General features: G+C 46.6%; 1 protein-coding gene across 1 annotated transcript in view; it reads left to right on the top strand.

Moving 5' to 3' along the window:
- The window catches only part of NDST1 (N-deacetylase and N-sulfotransferase 1), a 379,742-nt gene that overhangs the window by 335,308 nt on the left and 19,483 nt on the right, over positions 1 to 24,951 (top strand). Inside the window, exons 11-14 of the mRNA XM_078653600.1 lie at positions 2,996 to 3,170; positions 3,784 to 3,954; positions 6,377 to 6,486; positions 7,370 to 7,472. Of these exons, the coding sequence (XP_078509726.1) occupies positions 2,996 to 3,170; positions 3,784 to 3,954; positions 6,377 to 6,486; positions 7,370 to 7,472 (559 nt within the window). The remainder of the gene's footprint in view (positions 1 to 2,995; positions 3,171 to 3,783; positions 3,955 to 6,376; positions 6,487 to 7,369; positions 7,473 to 24,951) is intronic.

Raw genomic sequence — 24,951 nt, 5'->3', positions numbered from 1 at the left:
TGTTCTAATTAAACACCAAGAATGGCGCCGTATCCTGGATTTTAGACCTGAGGACCAACAGCATCTTTCCAACCTGATCTTCGATGTCGAACACCTCTTCGGCCTGCAGGTTGACCAGATGCTGGATAAGATAAAGGAGGACACGGATGTCCCCAAAGCCATTGGTGTCCTTCAGACCACAACCTCTAAGGGCTCCTTACAGACTCCATTCCCTCCTGCCAGAGGCAGCAGCAGACCTACCAACTGCAGTCACAACGTGGGTACACCAGGGGTGCCTACAGAGGCAGCAACAACAGGGCCCGTGGAAACCGAAGTTCCAGTAAAGCGACCTCCACCACCTACAAACAGTGCCTCCCCTGGTGCCCAACCCCCTGATCACATAACACTTGTTGAGGGCATGCTGCAAGAAAATAATTCCTCGCTCGCTGTTTGGAAATTATATAATACTAGTATGTCTAAGCTGTGTGGTCCTCCATGTCTACTGCTTTAATCTTGCACCCCCCCCCCCCACTTCCTTTTACATTCCACCACACAGACACATTCTCAGCGGGGACCTTAGTACAAGTGTGCTGCCTCTGTCCCACCAGTGGAGCAGGGAGTGTTCTCTCAACTTCGTCATTGCCAAGGAGGATAGCTCCCTCAGGCACATCAGGACCTCTGGCTTTCATCCGATACATACATTCCATAAGGTGACCTGCAGTCCAGGATATCTGCTATTTGCTCCAGCTCCAAACTTGGCCTAGCCTACACCTCAATACGGCTCCACCTTGCAGTCTACATGTGAAATCTAGAATATTCTCCCTCTTCTGCATACCCGTAGTTAAAGAATGGGTCGTTCCTCCCAGGCTCCCCTTGCCCCCTTGTGGAACCTTAACATTGTCCTCACCAGACGTATGGGTCCTTCTGTTGTTCCCTTAAACTCTTGCCCTCTCCAGTACTTCTCCTCTAAAATTACCTTCCTCGTCTCAATGACTTCTCTTAGATTGGTTGGTGGGTTACGAGCTCTCACATCACAGGAACCCTTCATTCAGGTTCGAAAGGATGGGGTAGTACTCAGAACTAACACCAAGGTCCTCCCTAAGGTGGTTTCCATTTTTCACATTTACCACGCAATAGACCTCCCAGTGTTTTTTCCTCCGCCAACTCGTAGCAGAGAAAGCTTTACACCCCTTGACTGTTAAATGCCCTTTCATGTATTAAATGGACAGAACCAAGCCTTTCCAGAAAGCTGACCAATTATTCGCAGCCTTTGCAAAACCTCACTTTGCACCTAGAGCATTCATTGTAAGATGGACTGCCAAGTGTATTTAAACTTTGTTTCAAAGCTAAAAGAATCCTCCCAGTCACAGCCCGGGCATACACTACATGGAAAAAGGCTGGAACTTTGGATTTCCTGCGAAATATTCCCATAGCTGACATGTAAAGCATCTATGTGGTCTGCCGCACGCACATTCTAAACACAGTTGTTTGGATATCCTAACCAGACATCCGGCTACGGTTGGTCAAATGGTCTGCAACATCCACAAGCCTGTCACCGCTCTTAGGGCCAGTTGTACGAAGCCGTTTAACATTTCGTAAAGAGCCGAATCTCAATTTCGGCCAGCTAAGAAATGCTAAATGGCCTTTTCATATTTCCAAAGGCCGAAAATCTGTTGCGACAGTGATTTAGGAATCTCAAATAGGGATTACCTATGTACAATTCCTAAGGCCCATGTACAAAGCATTTACTTGATATGAGTTGGCCATTTAGGAAATGTTATTACCATCAACTCAGTCAATGGTTACCATGTACAAAATCTTAACGTGCATTTAAAAATGCATTTTTTAATGTGACATGAAGCGCACATTTGCCAAGGGCATATATGCACTTACATGTGCACTCCTAATTTCGGGGTGCCTCCAGGGGGGCCTTAAGGCTAGAGGCACCCTTGGGTATGGATTAACTAAATTGCGATTTCCTATTGGGAAATCGCAATTTAGGAGATGTAAAACCATTTGTACCTATCGTCCTTCAGGCCATAAGAACAAATGATTTAGGATTTCCTAATGGCGATACCCTAATCACTATTAGGGAATCGCTGGGTATGTACATACTGGTTTGCATTTCCTAATTAGCGATTTCTTGCGAATCGCTATTTAGGAAATGCAAAAGGAACCTTAGTACATCTGGCCCATAGAGTGGTACTACTGTACAGTCGATACAGAGCATGTGTATCTACAGCAACACATGCTGTGAATGGAACACTTTATTTAGCCTGTAAATATTTGTTCGTACAGTTTAGTGCTGTAAATTCACATGTACCCTCCATCCTCCCCAGATGCTTGTGAGTGATCTCAGATCTGTTCTTTTTCATAATCCGGGTCCTTTGCAATACACGTGTACACAAATGAGAAGCATACTGTGTTCACTCACCGCTTCATACTACTCACCGCTACATACTACTCTCACCCTAAAAGCCCTAAGCAATCTAACATGGAATCTTTGCCCATGCACATTGCCAACTAAAGGAATCGCCCTATATCTCATGATTTGATAGCCTTCTTCAAAGAAAATCAACTTGCAAACACCTGAGGACAAGACTAGATTTCAGGAGTACGGAGAGCATGTGAATCTACAGGTCTAACCACTACAAACAGATGCTTACAGTGTAAGTAACATTTTCCTTTAATTGTACTCAGTTTTCTGTTTACTTATTTTCTGCCTGCCGTACCTGCCGCTTATAAAGGTTCACAGCAGACAGTTCAATATACCTACTTTAAAGATGTTAGTTAATTCCCAAGTTCAGCAAAACACACTTCCCATGTATTGCAGGAGTGTATTATATTTCTTTTCCAGCTCCAGTCCTATCATTTGGAAGTGCTCAATGAAGACGTTTTGCCTAGAACCATTGTAAAACGCCCTTAGCAATATTTGGTCAGTAGCCAAATTATCCGATCATTGAAGACCTAGTCTTCTAGCTCTATTCTCCTACTAAAGTGTACTCTTCTCTGACAGGTACATGGAATATTTCCCCATCCCTTCCAATACCACCTCGGACTTTTACTTTGAGAAAAGCGCCAATTACTTTGACTCTGACATGGCACCAAGAAGGGCTGCTGCGCTGCTACCGAAGGCAAAGATCCTTGCAATTCTCATTAACCCTGCAGACCGTGCCTACTCCTGGTACCAGGTGAGCTGCTGCCAGCAGAGGCACAATGGACATGTTTTTGCTCTAGGTTTCCATGTGACCGTTCAGCTGCTGGATGATGGTGTGTCAGGATGCTGGTGGTTGTATGGATGACCTGAGCAGCAGATGACCTGGTGGGTGAGCCTTGGTGGAAAGAAGCTGATTTATGGGAGTGATATATTCTCTGAATAAATGATAGGATTATTAAGAATAATGTGTGGGGGAGGTTTGTTTAAGTGGGCATGTTGGATTTTGTCAGTTTGTGCAGCAGTGCATGGTCATGAGATGTGATGGTTGCTATTTGGTTTTTATGTGCTGAAATGCATGTATGATGCAACTGTATATGAATGAGTGCTTTGTTGTGTTTCTTGAGTCAGTAGGTGCTGGTGTTGGATCAAGCGCTGGTGCTTGTTTGATGGTCTTGGATGGTTTACTGACTAGAACCATGGTGCTTATGTGCATGGTTAATGTGCTAGGTGTCTTACTAGAATACATGTCTTAATGAGTGAGCTATTTCTGGAGGGCACAGTAGATTACATGGGTATTCAGCTAGTGGTAACCTCAGTATCTTAGGAAAAGGTACATTATTAAACTACTGTTTCTTTATATCTTGAAGCACCAGCGAGCTCATGATGACCTGGTGGCCCTGAAGTACACCTTCCATGAGGTAATCACGGCAGGTGCTGATAGTTCTCAGAAACTGCGGACTTTGCAGAACCGGTGTCTGGTACCTGGCTGGTATGCCACACACATAGAACGATGGCTCAGCCACTTCCATGCTAACCAGGTATGGGGAGCAGCACTTTAAACTATGTTAAATGCTTCTTAGGTACTGTTTTTCAGACAACGTAAAGTTTTCTTCAGAGTCTGTAGGGTATTCACTTTCCTGAATATCTCATCTCTTTGCCTAACCAGGACCATACAATTTCGTTTTTAATCAGTTTATGTATAAATTAATCTCTGCGCATGTTCTACCAGAGGATGTACAATAGATACTTGCAGGGCGAGCAGTGTTTTCACAGTAGTATCCCACTTGGTTAGTAGCCAAAATAGTCACCCAGAGGAGTATGCACATCTCCAATATTCTTGTAATATCACGGAATCAGTGCGGTCTGCTACATTCATCAGTACTTGTCCTGATTAATAACTATAACGCTCCTAACTGGCAAAGTGAAACGGACTAAGACATATTTTAACATTCTTAAAGTAGTCAGATAATATGACCTACCTCTGTCATAAGCAAAAGGACTCATGACCATTTTCTTCAACTGGTTTTCAAAGAAATTTTCCTTTTAGTCCTTGGGCAGTCCTCCATTACATGGCAGCATCCGGTGTGTTTTTTTTTTTCTTTATCACTAGTAAGTTGTTAGCAATCCAGAAGAAGCCATAGTTCAACCTGGACAACACAGGTGTAAACACCATCTCTGACCTTGACATGGAACATAGTACATCATAATAAAACCAGAGAGAATTCAGTTTTTATAGTTCTTTTTGCTGCCCTTATATCATTTGTGAGTATTAAAAATTAGTTACTATTCTCCATTTATGGCACTTAATTTACATACCTTATTATGATTGCAAGGCTAAGTCAGCCTTGCTAAGATTCAAGTTGATGACTTGAAGATTCAATTCCTCACTCGCGTCACAAAATAACATGTGATGTTTCAGTTGACAATGGGGAACTTACTTAAGCAATGTATTGGTGTATCATAGTTCACTAGTGGCTAGGATAGCTGAATAAGGCTTTTTTTTGGGTGGGGATTGGCAAGGAGGATGACTTCAAAGATGGTGGCTGGAATCGGGCCCTTAGCCTTTCACTTCCTTTATTGTTTGTAAGAGGAACTATTACTTTGTATTTGCTCAGTGTACGTCATCCAGATGTCATTGCACAGTACAGTTGGCACTCTAGAGGATGTTATTCCAAGTAAGAGGATTCGTGGTCCAATGTGACCGTGCTTCCCTGGTCCAACGTAGCCTTGCTTCCCTGCCTCGGTGGCTCCAACCTGTTCTGGTTATGAGTGAATATGCCCAGCTCTACTATATTGTTAAGCGGTCTGTCACCAATGAAGATCTAAAAAGCCAAGAGCATTACATGCTTTTGCAATACTATTTTTATAGCATGAACCTATTCTACATTCAAATGCTAGGCATTATTTTGACAGCTAGTGGTTGGGCTTGCGCATTATCACTGAAAATAAGTGTTTTTTTTTGGGCAGATAACTTGTCTACTGTCTGGATACGACAGGTATCACTGGGAGGAGATGGGGCAGCTGGTAAAACACCTTCTAGAGCAGGGGTCTTCAGTGTGCGGGGCGCGACCCACAGGGGGGCGTGGAGTCCTAGAAATTGGGCGTGCATTCCCGGTCACACTTATGCCTGGAGCTGGAATGCAAAACCCTCCTTTATTTTCCACACCAGCCCTTTCCCCACTGCTGTCTTGGGGATTCCTCTGCACTGCCCACGCTGTTAGCTGTTGCTGTTCTCAGACCTTCTTTTGTCCGGCTGGATCAGCAATTCTGTGATTAGGTTATACATTCAAAAACGTGCCTGCAGCTATTTAGTCACTGGAAAAAAGCAGAGGTGGTACAGACTGTTAAAATATGTGTTTACTAGATGTTCTTGTGGAGTATTGCTTTGTAATGAATGCACGTCTAGAATAGCTTCAGTCTACAAAGGAAATTACTCGCCTGCAAGAATAGTTCAGCAGTTTGAGTCTATTCTAGATTAATGTGCAGTCCTCTGACCTCTCTCGCAAAGTGGGCGTGCCGTGGGGCTTACAAAAGGAGGGTTTTAAGTACAATAACCTAGATACAAGTACATGCGCCAATCACAGCAGAAGACTGGGAAGAAAAAGAAGCTAAAGGTGATAATCATGTAATGGGGCATTGTGAGATTGTATTCTGTGTCGTCGTCGTCAATTATATGGACTTCGTCTTTGTATTTTCAATGAACATTTCAGGACCCCACCACTAGGTGCCAGAATAATATACAGCATGTGAATCTAGAATAGGCTCAAGCTTCAATACTATTGTTACAAGTAAGTAATATTTTATTTTCACTGTTTTGTAATCCGCTGTATTCATGGGTTGTATAATGCCTGCATTGATTTGGGAGTGAGACTACTAGTTTAGGATGACTGGTGTTTATAAGAGCAGTAGATTATCAGAACAATAAAATAAATCAATGTATCTGCCTTCTTCTTTTTCCAGATACTGGTTTTGGACGGCAAGCTGCTCCGCACTGAGCCAGCCAACGTAATGGAGAGTGTTCAGAAATTTCTTGGAGTGACCAACATCATAGACTATCACAAAACATTGGTGTAAGTGCACTGGCCTAGGAAAGCAGGTACCCTGTCATGTAATCTTTATTAGGAACTCTAGAAAGGTATTAAAAACGACCAGGCTCTGCGATTGGTGTCTTTATCTCACAATGAAGTATGCAAGGTTTCGTATGGGAATTTAAGAGCTAAAGGCATGTTACCCACTTAGTATATTCAAGAACTACAGAAGCAATGGAATGTTTGCAGTATAGAAAAGTAGCCTTCGGCTGATTCTCAATTAACCATACTTCTAGACTTCTAGTCCAATGCTAAAAGATACCAAGCAAAAAAGGCAACAGCAGTTCAAGCTTTTGTTGCACTGCGGTGGCACCCACAGTGCAAGAAACACACACTCACTGTTCTGCATAGACAGCAGGAGTGGAGGTATACCTTCGGCATAGAGAAGGTAATGCACAGGCAGCAAGCAGTGAACACCTAGACCGGTGTTGCTGCAATTTCAACTTGTGAACACACACACCGGTGTTGCTGCAATTTCAACTTGTGCAATGAGCGGTCTAAACCTGGGTAGGTGTTTGGCTTGCTTCCCTTACATGAGGAACCCCTCCCTTTCCTGACAGAAATACTGTGTACTGTACAAGCAGCAGCAATTCTGGTTTCCCTGTGTTCCATCTTAAGTGCACCTCCCCTTACCTGAACGGACCCACCTCTGTGATAATTGTGGTGGTTTTGCTGAGACTGCTGACATGAGAACCCGTATGTAATGGGTTGTTTAATGAGTGACTGCTTTTCGGGGAGAAACTCAAGTGGTAGCAAAACCTCCACTACACTACACAATTTGATATGTTGCAAACGACTAGCAAAAACTGCAGACTCATAAAAGTGCAGAAATGATTCTGATTAATATTGTTTCATTTCTTCTTAGGTTTGATCAAAAGAAAGGATTTTGGTGCCTGCTGCTGGATGGAGGGAAAACCAAGTGCTTGGGGAAAAGCAAAGGAAGAAAATACTCCGACATGGACTCCGATGTAAGAACTAGCTGTCTCCACCACAGCAACAACACGTATCTGCCTTTGAATGAGAGAGTATTTGGGTTAGGTATGGGGTAGACACAGCAATTAGCCGCATAAAAATGGAAGAGGTTTTCTTTAATGAGCTCAGATGTTATTGACCATGCCCTAGAGTAATGCTTTTCCAGTACATGTGAAAATGCACATGACTGCTGGGCATCTTGTAAATCCCTGCACCGCACTTGGCCACTCCTTCGCTGATACCCATGTCTAGGTCTACCAGTGCCTACAAAATCTTACCCTTACCTAATCTCCAGCTCTTTGAATCTATTCTAGATCCACATTGTGTGAATAATCCAGATCCATATTCATTGGATCTGGAATTTTGTGTTGTTTTTTAAAGAAAAAAGTGATATTGTGTTTGTCTAACATGAAAGTGCCTCTATTATGACTCATTTCACGTTTACTAGTGGCCCACTATGACCCACAACTTGCCTCCTATTTTTGTCGCGCAGAGCTGGAGTGGGACTTGAAAAGAGTATGATTGAGAAGAATCACCCAAGACCTAGGGGGTTTCCAGCATTGCTAGCAGTTTAACTAATATCAGTGACAAACAAGCATTTACAATGCAACGGTTTCGCCTTTGTAAAAGTTTGACCTATTGGCATTGTAAATGACAAATTTTGAATTTGTGTTGGTTTTGAAAGCAGATAAATAAATGGCATTGTCATTTACAATGCCAATAGCTTAATCTCTCACAAATGCGAGACCTATTGCATTTGCACACACACACATAGCACAAACACACACACAGAGCCACACACAGACAGAGCCACACACACAGACAGAGCCACACACACAGACAGAGCCACACACACAGACAGAGCCACACACACAGACAGAGCAACACACACAGACAGACATTTTATGTGCCCAGACACCAACTGGTGGATAATATATTGTAAATAGAAGCTTTGTCGTTTCTCACAGTTTTTTCACGACACACATTGGCTTTAACCCACAACGTACTATGTAACATGCCTTTATAACCCACATCGGGTGGGTTCAAGACTGTATCTTGTTACACATAGACTACTACTTGCACTTCAAACTTTATTGGTTTGTAAATGGCCCACAACATAATTTTCAACATGCACAACCACACCTGTCTCCAGTTATTCACCTATTTCCATTCTATACACCCACACATGTACACACAGTAACTCAATGTTGAATGTGGTGTTGTGGCTTACCTGTCAACTTTCGACCCAGGCGAAATAGGGGCAAATAATGGCACTTGACCAAAACCTTGTTGCTAGGTGATGTAGGTGAATTAACTCATCTCTCTTTGCTTCAGCCCAAAACCAAAAGTGCTTAGAATTAGGTTAATTGCATGTATGATGCACTACATAAATAAATGCGTATCAGGACATAAATAACTTCAATGGTGATCTCTCACCGAGTTCTATGCCCACAATATCTACACTGATTGGTGGGGCAAGACAGAATCTGTATCCTTCATCGTTTGCTTTTACACAATGAATGTCACTTTAAGGAAGCAGTAGCGCCGCCATACACTCTGCACCCAGGATAAATGGAGGCACCGAACCAGAGAATGGCAGGTAGTCTTGCACAGGCGGGAAGCAGAACTTGCGCGAGCCTCTTTTGTGAGCTGACTGGCTAGTCCGATCGGAATCTATACTTAATAATCCAAAACAACAAATGCTGTCTCATAAGCACTTGCAGCCTTACCTAAACAGCCACTATCTATTACTGGTCAGAGGACGACTGGGAGAAACATTTACTGCTGACAACTCTCCCACTGCTGTACTTGCTTAATTTGAGTAAGTGGTAGCAGGTGCGCCTACCGACGTTCATTTTAGGGGAGCGGCACACGAACGGGAAAAACGGAGGAAGAAAAAGACAGAAAAAAGTCACCAAGGAAAAAAAGTAGGGACCTGCAAGAGTAAGATAAGGGGCCATGGAGTGTCTGGCATTGTATGAAAGAGGTACTAGCCTTGGTATTCGGCGCACAGGTATTTAATATCGCCGCTGTGGCTTCTGAGCTGCGCTTTAAAGAAATTAAACACTGCCCAGAGTAATATACACCGATGCGTCATTATGTTATGTGTTACACCTCAAACAGGTGCTTTTTATTTTATTTATTTATTTATTTTGAAAGTTTTATATAGCACGAACAAGATCTTTGCAGATGTCAGAGCGCTTTACAAAGCCGGGAATACCAACAAGCGAGTGAATTTAAACATAATAAGTGGGAGGGGTAGGTAGGTGAGGGAGCAAATTAGTACAGCAAATCAATAATAAAAATATAACAGTTAAAAGTGTGCATAGCTGGTCAGTAGCGTCAATAATACAGGTGAAATACATAGTCATAGAGTTCGAACATAATAATACAGGTCGGTGTAGAGTCTTTATAGATCCATGCTCATAGGTCAGGTGTATTTGGCCATAAAAATAGCTTTCACTTCTTTCTTAAAAAGTGTAGTGGAGGAGATGAGCCTAGTTTCAGGAGGGAGTGAGTTCCAGATCCTGGGTGCCATTCCTGAGAAAGAGCGTTTATAAGTTTTTTCCTTCCGGAATCTTCGAGGTTTTAGCAGAAGATTGTTTGTGCCTCTGGTGTTTCTAGAGCTGCCAGAGATTGACAGCTTCTGAGTGAGGTATCCGGGAGAGCTCAGGTGTAGAGCCTTGTGTGTCATGCAGGCGATTTTCAGATGTATTCTGGCTTCAAAAGGCAGCCAGTCTAGTGATTTCAGGTCAGGGGAGATATGAGAGTGCTTTTTTGATCCAGTGATGAGTCTCGCTGCAGCGTTTAGAGAGGCTCTTAGGGGTGCAGTAGTGGTTAACGGGAGACCGCAGAGGGCAGTGCTGCCGTATTCAATTCGCGGGATGACCAGTGCTTGTACTGCAGTTTGGAAGTCTTTGGCTGGTAGGAAGGGTTTAAGTTTCCTTAGGGTATTGATTTGGAAGTTCGCTCCCTTAGTAACCTTGCTGATATGGTGCTGCATGTTGAGATTGGAGTCAAGAGTTATGCCTAGGGATTTCGCTGAATCCACTATGGTGGGTTGGACATTGAGTGCAGTTAGCTGTTTAAGCCAGGTTTGAGTGGTAGAGATCTTAGCTGGAGGTGAGATCAGCAGGAATTCTGTTTTCAGAGCATTGAGTTTGAGATGATTATCAGCAAGCCAGGATTGGGTGCTTCTGATCGTAGAGTTCAGGAGTACGATGTCATTGAGGGATTGTAATTTGAGATATAGTTGAGTGTCATCTGCGTACATGTGAAAAAGTACATTGGATGCTTGAAGCAAGGTGGTGAGAGGTTCCATAACTAAGTTGAACAATGTTGGTGAAAGGGAGGATCCTTGGGGGACACCTAACGAAAAAGGTATTGGAGAGGACATCAGGTTGTTGCTCTTGAATTTCTGTGACCTGTTGTGTAGAAAGGAGGTGAACCACTTGAGAACAGTCCTGGAAAGACCCATTCTTGTGTTCAACAGATCGAGTAATTTCTCATGTTTAACAGTGTCGAACGCTGAAGAGAGATCAAGAAGGATGAGGAGGCAGGTATCCCCTTGATCTAGGATTTGAAGGGCGTCGTCGATTATGTGAGTCATAGCAGTTTCGGTGCTGTGACCTGCTCGGAAGCCTGATTGATGAAGGTTAAGGAGATCAAACAGATCAATGTGTTTAGTCAGTTGTAGTTGAGCGCATTTTTCCAATAATTTGGCGAGAGTGGGAATATTGGTAATGGGACGGTAGTTGTTTAGGTCGGATGGGTCGGCAGTAGGTTTCTTTAGCAGAGGTGTGACTTGTCCAACTTTAAGGGAGTCAGGGATGGTTCCTTCTTGGAGTGAGCTGTTGATAATCTTAGTCCAGAGTGGAAGGAGTAGTGGGATGAAATCTTTGACAGCGTTAGCAGGGAGGGGATCCGTGAGGTGATTGGAAGGTTTCAGGGTGCTGAGCAGTTTGCCTATTTCTTCTTCGGAGTAGGTTTCAAAGGTTGACCATGTAGCATTGTTTTTAGGTCCGGTGGGTGTTATGCAGTTGAGTGTGGTGTGGAGTCTTGCGTCAGCGCGGAGATCACTCTTTATGTTGTCAGTTTTTTGGGTAAAGAAAGCGGCGAAGTCTTCAGAGGAGGGTGCTTCGTGCAATGTACTGAGAGGTTGGGGTTGTTCCTTGGTTTGTGTTCTGATTAACTCAAACAGTTTTCTTGGGCGGTTTTTTGCTTGGTCGAGCTGGAGGCTGAAGAAGTTTGCTTTTGAGCGCTTTATTTTCCTGAAGTAGGCGTTTCTCTTTTTCTTCAGGGTTTTCAGGTGCAGTGCAGAGGGAGCTGCCCTCCAGGTGCGCTCTGCCATTCGCATGGCTCGTCTATCTTCATTGAGACTCCCGTCGTACCATGGATTGGAGATTTTAGCGGAGACTCTTTTTAGCTGCATAGGAGCAGCCTCATTGATTATTGAGGTCATGGCGTTGAGATAGGGGTCAGTCAGGGATTGTACATCTGTAGCTCCCGTGGGCGGGAGTAGGATGTCGCGACTGTTCGGGGGTAGGGAGACTGGGTTGAGTTTTTTCAGGTCTCTTTTCCAGACTTTAGTTCTGGAGGGTTGAACCGGGTTGAGTTTGACTTTTTCATTGATGAAGAATGTGACAGTATGATGGTCTGACCAGTCACAGGGTTGGATAGACTCAAGTTGAGCAGCGTCCTCTCTGGCGATGATAAGGTCGAGGATAGAACCTTTCTCGTGGGTCGGGCTGTTGGATAATTGCGTGAGATTGAGGGCGCTGAGGAAGCTTTTGAAACTATTAACCACCGCATCATTGGGATCGTTCCAATGGAGGTTGAAGTCACCAAGGTATATTTGGGTGAGCTGTCGTCCGGCATTGGTTGAAATCAAGTCCATCATTTGTTGGGCGAAGAGGAGGTTGTCTCTAGGTGGGTGGTAAATGCCATGAAGAGAGCATATCGGTTTGCCATCACTGATGATATCGAGGCAAATGTATTCATAGCAAGTTGGAGAGGGTAGGGAAGGCTCGGAGACTTTCAGCACAGAAAGGCTGTTGCTGTATATGCATGCGATTCCGCCGCCTATCTTGCCAGACCTGTCAAGCCTAATAATGTGGTAGTTGGGGGGAACCAGAATGTCCATTATAGGTGTAGAAGATTCGGTTAGCCAGGTTTCAGTCAGGAAGATTAGGTCAAGGTCCAATGATAAGGTGAGGTCAGCGATGGCGGAGGAGTGTCTAGAAGCCGACCTACAGTTTAGGAGGGTTGTAGATGGTCCTGTCATGGGGAGGGGGGTTAAGATGGTAGAGGTGATGTGGTCTGCATGGTTAGTTCGCGTGTGGGAGTGGGGGCTGAGAGAAGGGGGGGGACAGAGTGTGGGAATTGTCGCTATGTGTGTCGTTCTGGCGCTGAGCTAGGTTAGGGGGGTTGTGGGCGGGGTCTGGGGGGAGAGGAGGAGTGGGAGTGTTATGGGTGGGGGTCCCCGGGACGGAGGTGTGGGGGCGGCTAGTGTAAGATGGGGAGCTAATTGTGTCTGTGATCGCGGAGTGTGGGGTGGTTACAGACGGTGGGTGATCGACTGGTGTGGTGGGGGAAGTGGTGATGTGCATGTCGTTCTGGTGCTGAGCTAGGTTAGAAGCGTTGTCGGTGGGGGCTGTGAAGTCCGGGGTGATGTTACTGGAGGGGATGTGAGTGGAAGTCTGATGGTTGGAGAGGTTCTCTTTGAAAGTGGGGAACAGGTTGTCTAGTAGTTCCAAGTTCCTGTCTGTGGATTGAATTAGGACAATCCCGAACATTTTTAGAATTTGTAGCTTTGCCTTTACATTGTGAGCTTTAAAAAAAAAAAAAAGATTTTTAACTGCAGTGCAGGTCCACTTTTGCTAGTGAAAAATGCAAACTGCAGGTTTTAGCAAAACACAAAGCTTTGCCAAAAGAACACACTTAAGACCTCTGGCCGGTTACACCTTGCACTGTTTATCACAGCAACTGTTTACGAGAAATGAACAAGTAGCTTTCCCAGTTAAAATCGTCCAGATTATAAAATTGCTATTTACAAAGTCTCAGCCTCTTACACACACTTGTAACCCTGGGTCTGAGGCCACATAACTATACCCGAACTCTTAACTCTGGGGAGTGTGTATAAATGCCTGTCATAACGCCAGCGGTCCTGACCTGTCTCTTGGAGACATGTCTCTTCTAAGTGAGGCACTGTCGCTCCTGTGAGTGCAGAGTGCGCACGCCTGTGAGGCGCGAGCAGTGACATAGATAGATGCTCAAACTCAAAAACGCATGCCTTTCAACCCTGTCAACGCATAGCCACCGAGGAACTGTTTCTACCAGCAAAAGCAGGCATGGGGCACAAAATGCCGGCGAGGCAGCATCAGCTGTGGCACCTTTGAACCTCTCACCCCTCCCCCACCAGTCGCAGCGTCCCTTCCGACCCCCCACTGCTTTCTCTGTGGATGTAAAAGTGGCTGGGGCCAACGTCTTGACAGATGGCGGGATAACGCCGCGGGGCTCACTGATAACCAGGCGTGAGGCGGCCAGCCCGCGGGCATCACTGCAACTGGTAGAAAGTGGGTCTGCGGTGGACCTGCCGTCTTAACAGAATGTATGCTAGATCTGCATGTAAAAAGTAAATTGTGTGACGGTTGCCCATCGGGAGGTCGCAGAGCGGAGAGAGGTGGTGACTCGATCAAGGGCGTAGGTATGGTGGTGCAGAACGTGTAGTGGTACCAGGGCCAGAGAGGCCCAGTGAACCCTGATTAGAGCTGAATTTGACTTCTCAAGGAAGCAATTCGGGGCTTATTCCCATTACATGCAAAAGGGTCATGGCACCCCATCTATGCCACCGGACTGGAGGGGAAGTCTAAGAAAGCTGTGACACATGCGGAACGGTGATGCAGCGAGTGGTGGTATCTGGTGACACAGCAGCAGAGCCTGGCAGGCAGCCTCGTTTCCCGCAGTGGAGCAGCACTGCAGTGCACGGGGTGGGTGCACCACGGGAGAGGGGGTATCGAGGAGCTAAAAAATGACACGTCCCCGAAAGGGTCACAGATTGTTCTCTGGGCTCAGGATGTTCTCTGGGCTCAGGAGTGGTCACGGGGGATACAGGTAAATGGCTGATGTGGGGAGTGGGCACACTTGTGCCCGTGATCATCACACAGTTCGAAAAATGGTGCAGTGTATGTTTGCGCACTGTGGGCGGTCTCAGATCCACTTTGTGTTTCCAATATAGTGTTATTATTCCCCCCCCCCTCCATACAAAGTGAAGGGGCCCTCCGTGGACCCCTGGCTGCAAAGACCCCCACTCGTAACCCCAGGCTGCAATCATCAGATCCCCTCAACTGTCCTCCTGCAGGGACCGACCCACTCTCGCACAGTGCCCGCCACGGAGGGCACCTCATGCACCACACACCCACCCCGCGGTCTTACCTTGTGCGGGGCTTTCAGCAGCCGGTGCACCCCTGCCACCTGGTTGACGAGCGCGATGTCCTCCCGGAAGGTGTAGAGCGGTGGCCGGGTGGGCTCGGGAAAGTTGGTGCTGTTGAAAGGATCGGTGTCATCTAAGAACTGGACCCGGCACACACGCGTAGCCATGATTCATCCATGCAAGAAGGAGAAGGTGGGAAAACCAGCAGCACAAAAACCCCAGTCTCAAAAACAAAAGGCGAACAAAAGCGACGAGAACAGAACTTGGATGGGGCAGCAGAGACGATGACCGGCAACGATTAGCGAAAAAAAATCTAGAAAACACAACTACCTGCAGGGATTCCGGGCAGCTGCAGATGATGCGGAGCCTGCCCGGGCACTCAAACAGGTCGTAGTTTTGATTTGGTAGTGAAAAAGCGTCACTCCAAGAGTCACACATTTGAAAGCAGAATGTCACTCATACGCCATCTGAAACGATAGAAATGACACACAATCAATCTGAAAACTTGGCCGCTATGGTAATTATAGGATTGGGGCGCTCGGCACTTCTGCATGACCTGCACGAATGTACTTTCACAAACCATGAATGCCGACGGGTAAACGCCCCCTAGCTAGTACTAACGCATGCATTCTATGAACATTCTTTTATCCGCATGGCATAACTGTTAGAATTGCAGATATGCCCCTTTTTCCTGTCACAAGTTATCACACAGGGCAGAGGAAGGGAACAAAACAACTGAACGCAACACACTGCATTCGAAGTACGGAGCGGATGACTCATACGACTGTCAGGGCTCTAGAGGCCACTGAGGGCCTAAATCAGAGTAGAGACATACTGATTTGGCATTACTGACGAGCCTTACTACCACCACCATCAGTCTCAGAGTACCTGCTGGCCTGAGTGCAGAATCCCTCAGAAGGGCATGCTCGTGGGGCCCAGGCTGCCTTTCAGTACAAACAGAACAGCACGCAGAAAAAAAAACGTAAAAACGTATCTTAAACACGCATGTCACCCAACACCGCCCACTGACGGGAAATGTAGTGCACTGAACTACATTACAATGAGTATGCTAAATGGGCCTCACAGCCAATAATCAACTGGCAAGAGCTCTCTCAACCAATCCAACGCGAGGACGTATTTTTTTGCATTCTCACCGCCAATTAACATCTGAGAGGATATTCCCAACAACCAATCCTACGATAAGAGGTGCGTCAATTTATGACGCGACATCAGACTTCCCAACCAGTGATCTTCACGGGACTAAACGACATCCGTAAACAGTAACAACGGACAACTAGTTTCAGGCTCTTCAATGAAGTACTCGGTAGACTATTACAGTAACCAGGAATGGAAGTAGGTCGGCATGTGACAGCTTATCGCCCCTGTTCTGGATAGCCACCGAGCCAGTGCGGAGTTCAGGATGGGGCAGAGAAGAACAACGTTTCTGAGCCCAGTGTCACTGCTGCTCTGGACCTTCTATGGTAGGAGACTGTTCACTAGTACACACACGAACAAGCTGTCCTCACAGCTGCGTACCATAACATGATAACCCCCACCTCGGTGCGCATTACGCAGAATAAGACAACACGGACAACAACGGGACGGCGAGAGGGAGGGTGTGGGGGGCGGGACTCAAAAAAAGCCACGGAAACGCCCCCGAATCGCGTTCTGGCGGGGAAATATTGATTGACAGCGAATCTCTTCCAATGGCTAGCCTCCATTTATGGAGCTAGCCAATGGAAGACAGAGGCGGGACAAAGCCCCATACTGTAGGATCATGAGATTTCGCCTGGGCGAAGCACTGCTTTGCAGTGCTACGGCCAGGGCGAAACCTAAAAAGACATACCCTACCTTCAATTTTGATGCCATGTAGACTACACAGTTCTATCAGCACACTAGATTTCTAACCAACCACATTTCTCCAATTTGTGTTGCCTGGCCCACATACAGTTTTGCCAGTGCTCCAGAATCTTGCTGTATATGACCCTAGTAATCTAGTGCTAGAACCTTCATATATTATGCAAATAGACCTCAATCCTGTCTCAGAGAAGCAATTGGTTTTCCATTTAGGGCAGGCATAGATTTCTGCAAATGACCCTCCTTCGTCCTGCAGCATTATTGTAGATTCTAGATGTAAACTCTTAATTCTGACTTCTAACACAGATTCCTCACCTTTATGATAACTTTTCCATAGTACCTCTGAGACCTGGATGGTTGCGCAGTTTGGTTACGCATAGATGCCATTCTGCTATGGAAATGATGTGCAGGGCCCATAAGGGCAACCCTCCCACACGCTGACGTCCGTTCCATTTCTTTCAGTGCCATCAGACGCAGACACAGAGCTTCCATTCATATCTGAGACACTTTACCATGATCTTTTTTCTACAACTTCACTCTGTGGACAAGGGATGTCACTCCCTAAAATTACAGGTTTTAAGCCCTGCAGAGACTTTCACAAATCCGAATTTGTGATGAATCCCCACCCAGTGTGCCTCTGGTGTCCTAAGTCGAGCCACGACTTCAAGACCTGCAGTGACTGCGCGTTGATGAACCCAAAGACCATCTGGAAAAATATGGCGAAGCATAAGAAAACGCTGCACTGTGGCCCCTCCAAGTCCCGTTCCGCGTCAAAGGTCTGGTCTCGCTCCCGTTTCCAGAGTCAACAGAACCGCTTGACAGGCTTTTATTGGTCATGCTCCAAATCTTCGAATAAGCACACAAACACAAGAAATCGGAACAGAGTTCCACTCCTTCGCACCATTCTCAATCCCATGAGCATCACATGGGCAGTGCTATCCGTCTCAATCACACTTGCGAAGTCGGCAGACTTTGGTGCCGATTGCACAGCTTATCCTGGCACATTCCGAATTCCCGGGCCCTTCAGCCACACCAGACCAGACAGAGGAGTTCGGTGAGCCATGCTCGGACTCTTTAGTTACTTACTAGCTCCCTCTGGCACGCCTTTGAACCCCAAGGAGCCGAGAGGATTTCCACCTGGAAGACTGCCAGCAGGTTCGCCTGGTTTCTCTGAGACAATCTTGTCTCCGTCTCCTGTTTTGACGTCACTCCTGGCGTCCTAAACCATGCCATGCTGATGCTGATGCTGAGCTTCCCGCCCACAGAGGTGGTCCATATTGTCCTCTCCAATGCCGAATCAACACCAGTCTGCCTTCACCTGACCAAGGCCTCCATTTCTGCACTCCGATTACCACAAGGCAGGCTGAATTCTCTTTTTGGTATAAACTCCTATAATGATTAGGACCTGGGTGTTGCTAGTGAACTGGACACCTCCCCTTTGAAAGCTTTTCTCTCCTTTACCACCCACAGAAGAATCTGCATCCTATGCCCTGGTCTTTTGTATCGCGGCCAAGTCCTTTGTCTTCAAGTCCCCGCCCTGGAGGAGAACACTAATCTCCTTACTGAGGTCCTACATCCGGGTCGGATGAAGGACTCCAGTCCTGCCTTTCAATGCCCCTCCTACCTTTCAGTGAGGCTCTGACGGACACCCTTTTAGGAATTTGGGCCAAACCTTGCTCTAGCCCATCAATCAATAGACAAATCACCAGACGTGATCGCCCTCCTCCATGTGACCTTGGTTTCTTGTCCCAGCACCCCTCGAAAAATCTTGTGGTGCTGGTCTCCACCTGCTTTTCAGAACACTTTTCCTACCTATCCTCTATAAGGAATCAAAGCGATTGAAGACTTTTGGAAACCCCTTTTTCTTGCCACCATTTACAACCTCTGGTTTGGGTAGTTATAGTCACGCCCTTTGTGATTTGGTGTCCCAAGTCCTCCCTGGTTTGCCTGAAGTCCTTTGCCCTGTACTGTCTCAGGCAATTTAATATGGTCGTAATGCGGCCAAGTTGACAACTCGTAGTGGATTAGACCTCGTCCCCATCGGGTGTGCAAAAGGATGCAGTAAGGATGCAGTACCAACAGACCTCGTGGGTCAGGTAGCCAAAGTTCAGGCTAGTGCACCCCCCTCCCTGATCCCCTGTGCATCCTCAAAGCCTCTTTAGTTTTCCCTCCTACCCTCATGGGCATCCAGTAGGAGGTAGTATGTGCCATCACCTGCACCTCTGGAGGTCGCTAACATCCAACCGCTGAGTTCTCCAGATTGTCCAAAGGGCTACTCCCTCCTTTGTGACTAATTCTCCACCTATGCCACCCACTTGCAACTGGCTGTTGGACGACCACTACTCCTTACCCCTCCAAGAAGTGATGTCTCTGTTGGCCAAGGGAGCATTAGAGAGGGTGCCGGCATCAGAAGTAGGTCATGGTTGTTATTCCCTCTACTTTCTGTTGCCGACGAAGGTGTTAGTCCTATCCTAGACCTGTGCCCTCTCAATTTCTTACTCAAAATGGAAGAATTAAGAATGAAATGAAATGAAATAAAATGAAAACAAATTTGTATAGCGCTACTAAGCCCAATGGGCGTCAAGGCGCCTAACCAAAAAGGAATCTAACTCCAACAGATATGCTCTCATTGTGGGTAGGCCTTGATAAAGCACCAGGCTTTGAGCGCTTTTTTAAAAAGGGACAGAGATGGTTGGGCTTGATTTCCAGTGGAAGCGAGTTCCAGAGCCTGGGAGCAACGATGGCGAATGCTCTACTGCCCCAGCGGACCTTCTTCACACGGGGAACCACCAGCAGGTTCATCTCCGATGATCTGAGGGTTCTAGTAGGCATATAGCGGGTTAACAGGGCACCTAGAGGGTCCAAAGGACCGTCTGTAAGGGCTCTGTAGGCCAAACACAAGATCTTAAAAGAGATCCTCAGATGTATAGGGAGCCAGTGCAGGCTCTTTCTGGCCATTGTGGCAGAGGATGCATTAGGAAGAGCCAAAACAAATCGAGCAGCCGCGTTCTGCACGACCTGTAGGCGTTGAATGAGTCCCTTGTTGGAGTCTGCATAGAGTGCATTACAGTAGTCCAACCTGGAACCCACTAATGCAACCACTGTCTGCTGACGTGCTAGGGGAGAAAGATAATGCAAGATTCTTTTAAGGATTTTAATGACCCCCCAACAAGTGGCCACTGTTCGGTTGACCTGAAGAGTCATGGACAATGAGGTGTCGAATATTACGCCGAGGTTTCTGGCTGATTGGGAAGGAGAAGAACAGGTTCCCAAAGATGAAGGCCACCACTCACTGGACCAGACATCCCGGCCCTTGCCAAAGACCAGAATTTCCGTTTTTTCGCCGTTCAACTTTAGGGAATTCTGAATCATCCAGTCTGAGACTGTCTGCATACAGGTCCTAAAGTTGAATGCTCACACTCTCTCCTGTCCTGTCTTCCCTGGACCCGGAAGGCTGGATGGTCGCATTGGACTTGCAGGATTCATACTTCCAAACCCCCCTCCTTCAAGCCCACAGCCTGCGTTTTTAGTTTACTGTGCTCCCCTTCGGCTTTGTCAGCACCCCTTGGCGGTCGTTGCACCTCATCTGCGGAGATCAAGGGTGCCACTCTTCCCCTATCTCAATGACTGGGTATTGAAGGTGTGCTTGGCCCAGATGGTCGCCTCTTACCTCCAGACTATGGCAGACCTCCTGTACTCACTGGGATTCACTGGCAATGTGCCAAGTGTCACCTAATCTCTTCTCAGATGCTCCCTTTCATTGGGGCTATTCTGTTTGTTTTTTAATTGTTTTTTTCCCCTTTTATGCAAGGAATAATGATTCTTCAAAACAAACATAGATGAGTAAGTGGGGTCAAAAAAAAAATCAAAAGAATACAATAACAATTATGGCACCAAAGACATTAAAAATAGAAAACGGAAAAAAATAGAGCATCTTAAGACAAAGAAAACAATCCATAACAATTAAATCATTGTGTCTTAAATCCATTCAGCCACCGGTGCCCAAATCTTTGCCCCCAATTCCCTCTTCCTATTCCCCTTGGTCTTATAAATAGCTACTTCAATAATATACATCGCTAGAAGTCTTGCCCGGCAGCAAATAAATGACGGAGGGTCAGGGGAGATCCAATCCTTCGTAATACATGGGCGCACGATCGCCATGCATATAAACACAAACGAAATTGTTGCTTTAGATCTTATTTGTGGATCAGAGCGTGAATTAACTCCTGTCAACACCAATTCCCCGGTAATGCACTCTGGTGATCCAATTATCAAAGCAAGAAAACGTTCAATAGACAAAAAGTCATCCAATTTAGGGCACATATAAAACATATGCATGGCATCTGCAGCAAAAAAACGCACCTATTACATTTAGATCCAGCTCCTGTGCCCCATGTAGAAATTTTAGCAGGGGTATAGTACATGTCATAAATAGCCATATAATGCTGTGCACGCATCCTGCCCGTCAGCCAAACCTTGTTTGCCAAGGAAATCGAGCTACTTAAATCCACTCCGTCTGTATTTAGCTTCCTTGCCCACTTCTCTTGACATTGCTCTATATTATCTGGTAATACCTTTATCAAGTCAGAGTAAAAAACACCTATGGACATTCCTTTCCCCATCCGATCTATTAAAGAAATTTTTCTAAATTGAGACACCACGCCCGGGCCTAATGTATTCATAAAGCTACGAATTTGCAAATATTTGAAAAAATCATGTTTTGACAGGCCATATTGTGCTTGTAGGTCTGTGAAAGCAGAGAGTTGACCATCCGGACAGAGATCTCCTAAATGACGAATTCATTTCTGACGACACCTAAATACAGTTTGGTCTAGAAAGATCAGAGGAAGTACATCAGCGGCTTCCAATGGAGTATAAGCATTTACATCCGAAAGACCCAAATGCCGCTTGACCTGCCTCCAGACAGCATAGGCTGCTTTCTGAAATTTAAATGTAGTTTTTTTTTTAAAGTTACTTGGTTCCAATACTTTACCCAAACAGCTATTGGCCTCTTCACCCTGCCCAAACTCATAAATCGAAGGGCTACGACAAGGCAAAGACATAACCCTATCTCCGACAACCAAAGGGGAAATAAATTGCAAAACTGCCACCCAACAATACAACAAAAAATGCGGGATACCCCAACCCCTACAAGTTCTAGGCAGCACCATCTTTTTGTACGCTCTTCTGTGCCTTTTGTAGCCCCACAAAAATCTAGAGCTAATATTCTCAAGTCTTTTAAAGCAGGATACTGGAAATTATAGTGGGATGGTTCTAAACATGTAAAGAAATTTGGGCAGCACAAGCAGCTTTAAGACATTCGACCTCCCATGCAGAGATACATGAATTCGCTCTAACGTTAGGTTCACTTTATTTAGTACAGGATTCATATTTATCTCGGGATCTTATTAATTGGTAAACATAGCTTAATTCCCAAGTAGGTGGCTTCTGAGACGGTAGATATACCATCAGGAGGGTTGCCACTGATACATATCTGTGTTTTAGTTAAATTTAACTTGTACCCGGACAGGAGCCCAAACTTTAATGCCAACCCTTCAATTATTGGCAATGCGGAAGCCAGCTCAGTGGTAACGATCACAATATCGTACACATATGCCAAAGCTCCATACTCAATATCACACACTTTGACTGGTTTAATATCAATAGAGTGGTTTAATTTAGACAAAAAAATCAATATATAAGGCAAATAATAAGGGCGAACACAGGCATCCTTGTCGTGTACCGCCGGTAATTGTGAAGAGATCCGATTCCCTACCTGCTAAACGATTACAAGCAGTAGGGAACTGATATAAGGACTTCACTGCTTGCAACATACCAGGCCCAAACCCCTTCAGGCATAGAACCTCCCATAAATATGGATGGCCAAGACACCCTGTTGAATGCCTTCTTGGCATCCAACGGGGTGATTACAAGTTCGAGGCATGTGGGCTGCTAAATTCATATCTATTGCATAGATCGCCGCCTAGTATTGGGTCCGGATGATTGCACATTGTTGTCCTGGAAGAGTCTTCGAAGTATCACGAGATAGGTGGCTCCTCCCCTGGACTACAGTGCGCATGGGCATCGACTCCATCCCCAGATTGTTTTTTTCCGCCATTGGGTTCGGATGTGATTTCGACGTCTCCTAGTCGGAATCGAAAAACACTACTTCTTTAAGGCCAAAAGGCCTTCGTTACCTCGTCGGTATTGTTCGCGTTCGGTCTCGTGCTTCATTCGACTCTACGAGTCGGTCTTCTGCGGAGTCGAGTAACTCTTCAGACATCGAGGCCCTGTCGTCGCAGCAAGACCCCGACGAGACTACGATGGAACGGAGTCCGTTCAAGTTCTGCCCCGTGTGTGGTTCGAAGTACCCACACATCGACGTGCATCCAGTCTGTAACAAATGCCTCTCGCCGGAACACGACGAGGCCAGCTGTATGGCCTGTTCAAAGTTCAGGTCAAAGAAGACGCTCCAGCTTCGGCGCGCGGCGCGACTTGAGGCCCAGCGAGCGGCTCTGGCACCCGACGACATCTTCGACGACCCCGAAGCAGGAGGCCCAAGCCATCGTCTGCAGATTTCACCACCATCGACGGAGGTCGAGGCCGATTCCGGAGAAACCGTCGAGGGCCAGGACCTTGAATACGTCGAGGAGGTAGGGGACGACGAAGAAGTTTATGTGGCCGCGGAAGATAGCTCAGAGGAAGAGCTATGCCCCGAAAGTTACATGGCTCCAGTCACGGGATCGCCACTCTGCCTTACCCACGACCATGCACCGCAATCCCCGGCCCCGCCTTCTGGCCCGGCCACGGACACACCAGCGGAGCCGCCATTGCGCATATCGAAACCGAAACCTTCGGATTCGACGTCAACAACGATGGCCGACGAACAATCGAAACTGAAGAAGCCTGCTACGTCATCGACTCCGTCGCCTTCAGTGGCTCCGAAGCCTAAGAAGGCTGTCGAGCCAGCACCGCTACGTACGGTGCCCAAGGAGCAGACCTCTAAGAAGGTCGTCGAACACGTGTCGAGCACGGCTGCTCCACAAAGACTGTCGCACCACCATCAGTCGCGACTGCGGCGCCAACAGGCAAACGTCCGGTCGAAGCGCAGTCCACAAAGAGCCCCGAGCCGAAGTCCGGAGGCCCTACGCAACGGCACAAAGATGCCGGTCCGAAACCAACGGCATCGGCGCCTAAGCCTAGGAAGGAGGCCAAGACCATTGGGGTCGAAGATGCGTCTGAGGTTCGAGTACGCACGGACACCTCGTCGACGCTGGGGTCCTCCGATGGTGACGGCCATGAGTCATCGGTAACTAAACCCTCCGCTTCGTTCACAAAGCAAGTCACCGACTCCCTCAAACGTATTCGGGAGAAAACTTTGCCGTCGACAACTCACACGCCGTCGGCTCCAAAATTGGTGGACGCACCAAGGAAACCTTCCGCGCAGATCCTCTACACTCTGCCGCCGAAGGTGGCACCGAAGGCCTTTGCACCCCGGTCGGTGTCAAAGGACACAGAAGCCTCACAACACTCAATGCTAAGTGGACATTTGGGTCGACATCAAGCTCCAGAAGAACAATCTGAGCATTATATCGACGCCGATACAGGGAAATTGACGCTCTATAAGCGAAAGATTACTTCACAACCATTGGATTCCTACGTCATACCTCTGAAGAAAAAAAGGCCAGAACAGGACCTTCCTGCCCTTGTTGAACCTATTCATCCTCAACCAAGGAGGAGCTCATCACCTTCTCCCAATGCTTCAGGGGGAGATGACGATGACCAGGATGACCAGTACAATTTCCCAGATAACGATGCCCCTGATGAGCAGCAGGACTCATGGGTGGACACTGGTGACCAGGGAGGCCAACAAGTGGTACAGGACCCACAGGTTTCTGGTGTACGGACATCCCCAACTGAGGATTCAGCGGCATTCAATGCCTTAATTGAACGGGCAGCTGCAAATCATAATGTGGACATGCATGCCGACCCGGTGGAAGAAGATTTTTTGTTTGACACTTTCTCTGCCGCAGAAAAAAACTGTTAAAACACTTCCAATGCTAAAAGGGGTCCTTAAGCATGCACCTGAAATCTTTAAGGAACCCACCAGGGCAAGGGTAGTAAACCCACGTATAGAAAAGAAATACAGACCATCACCTGGGGACCCAGCATATATTCGGGGCTAG

This window comes from Lissotriton helveticus, chromosome 7 (genome assembly GCF_964261635.1).
Source record: "Lissotriton helveticus chromosome 7, aLisHel1.1, whole genome shotgun sequence".
NCBI classification, from domain to species: domain Eukaryota; kingdom Metazoa; phylum Chordata; class Amphibia; order Caudata; family Salamandridae; genus Lissotriton; species Lissotriton helveticus.
The sequence above is the reverse complement of the archived record's forward strand: the minus strand, read 5'-3'. Positions and strand labels throughout refer to the sequence as shown.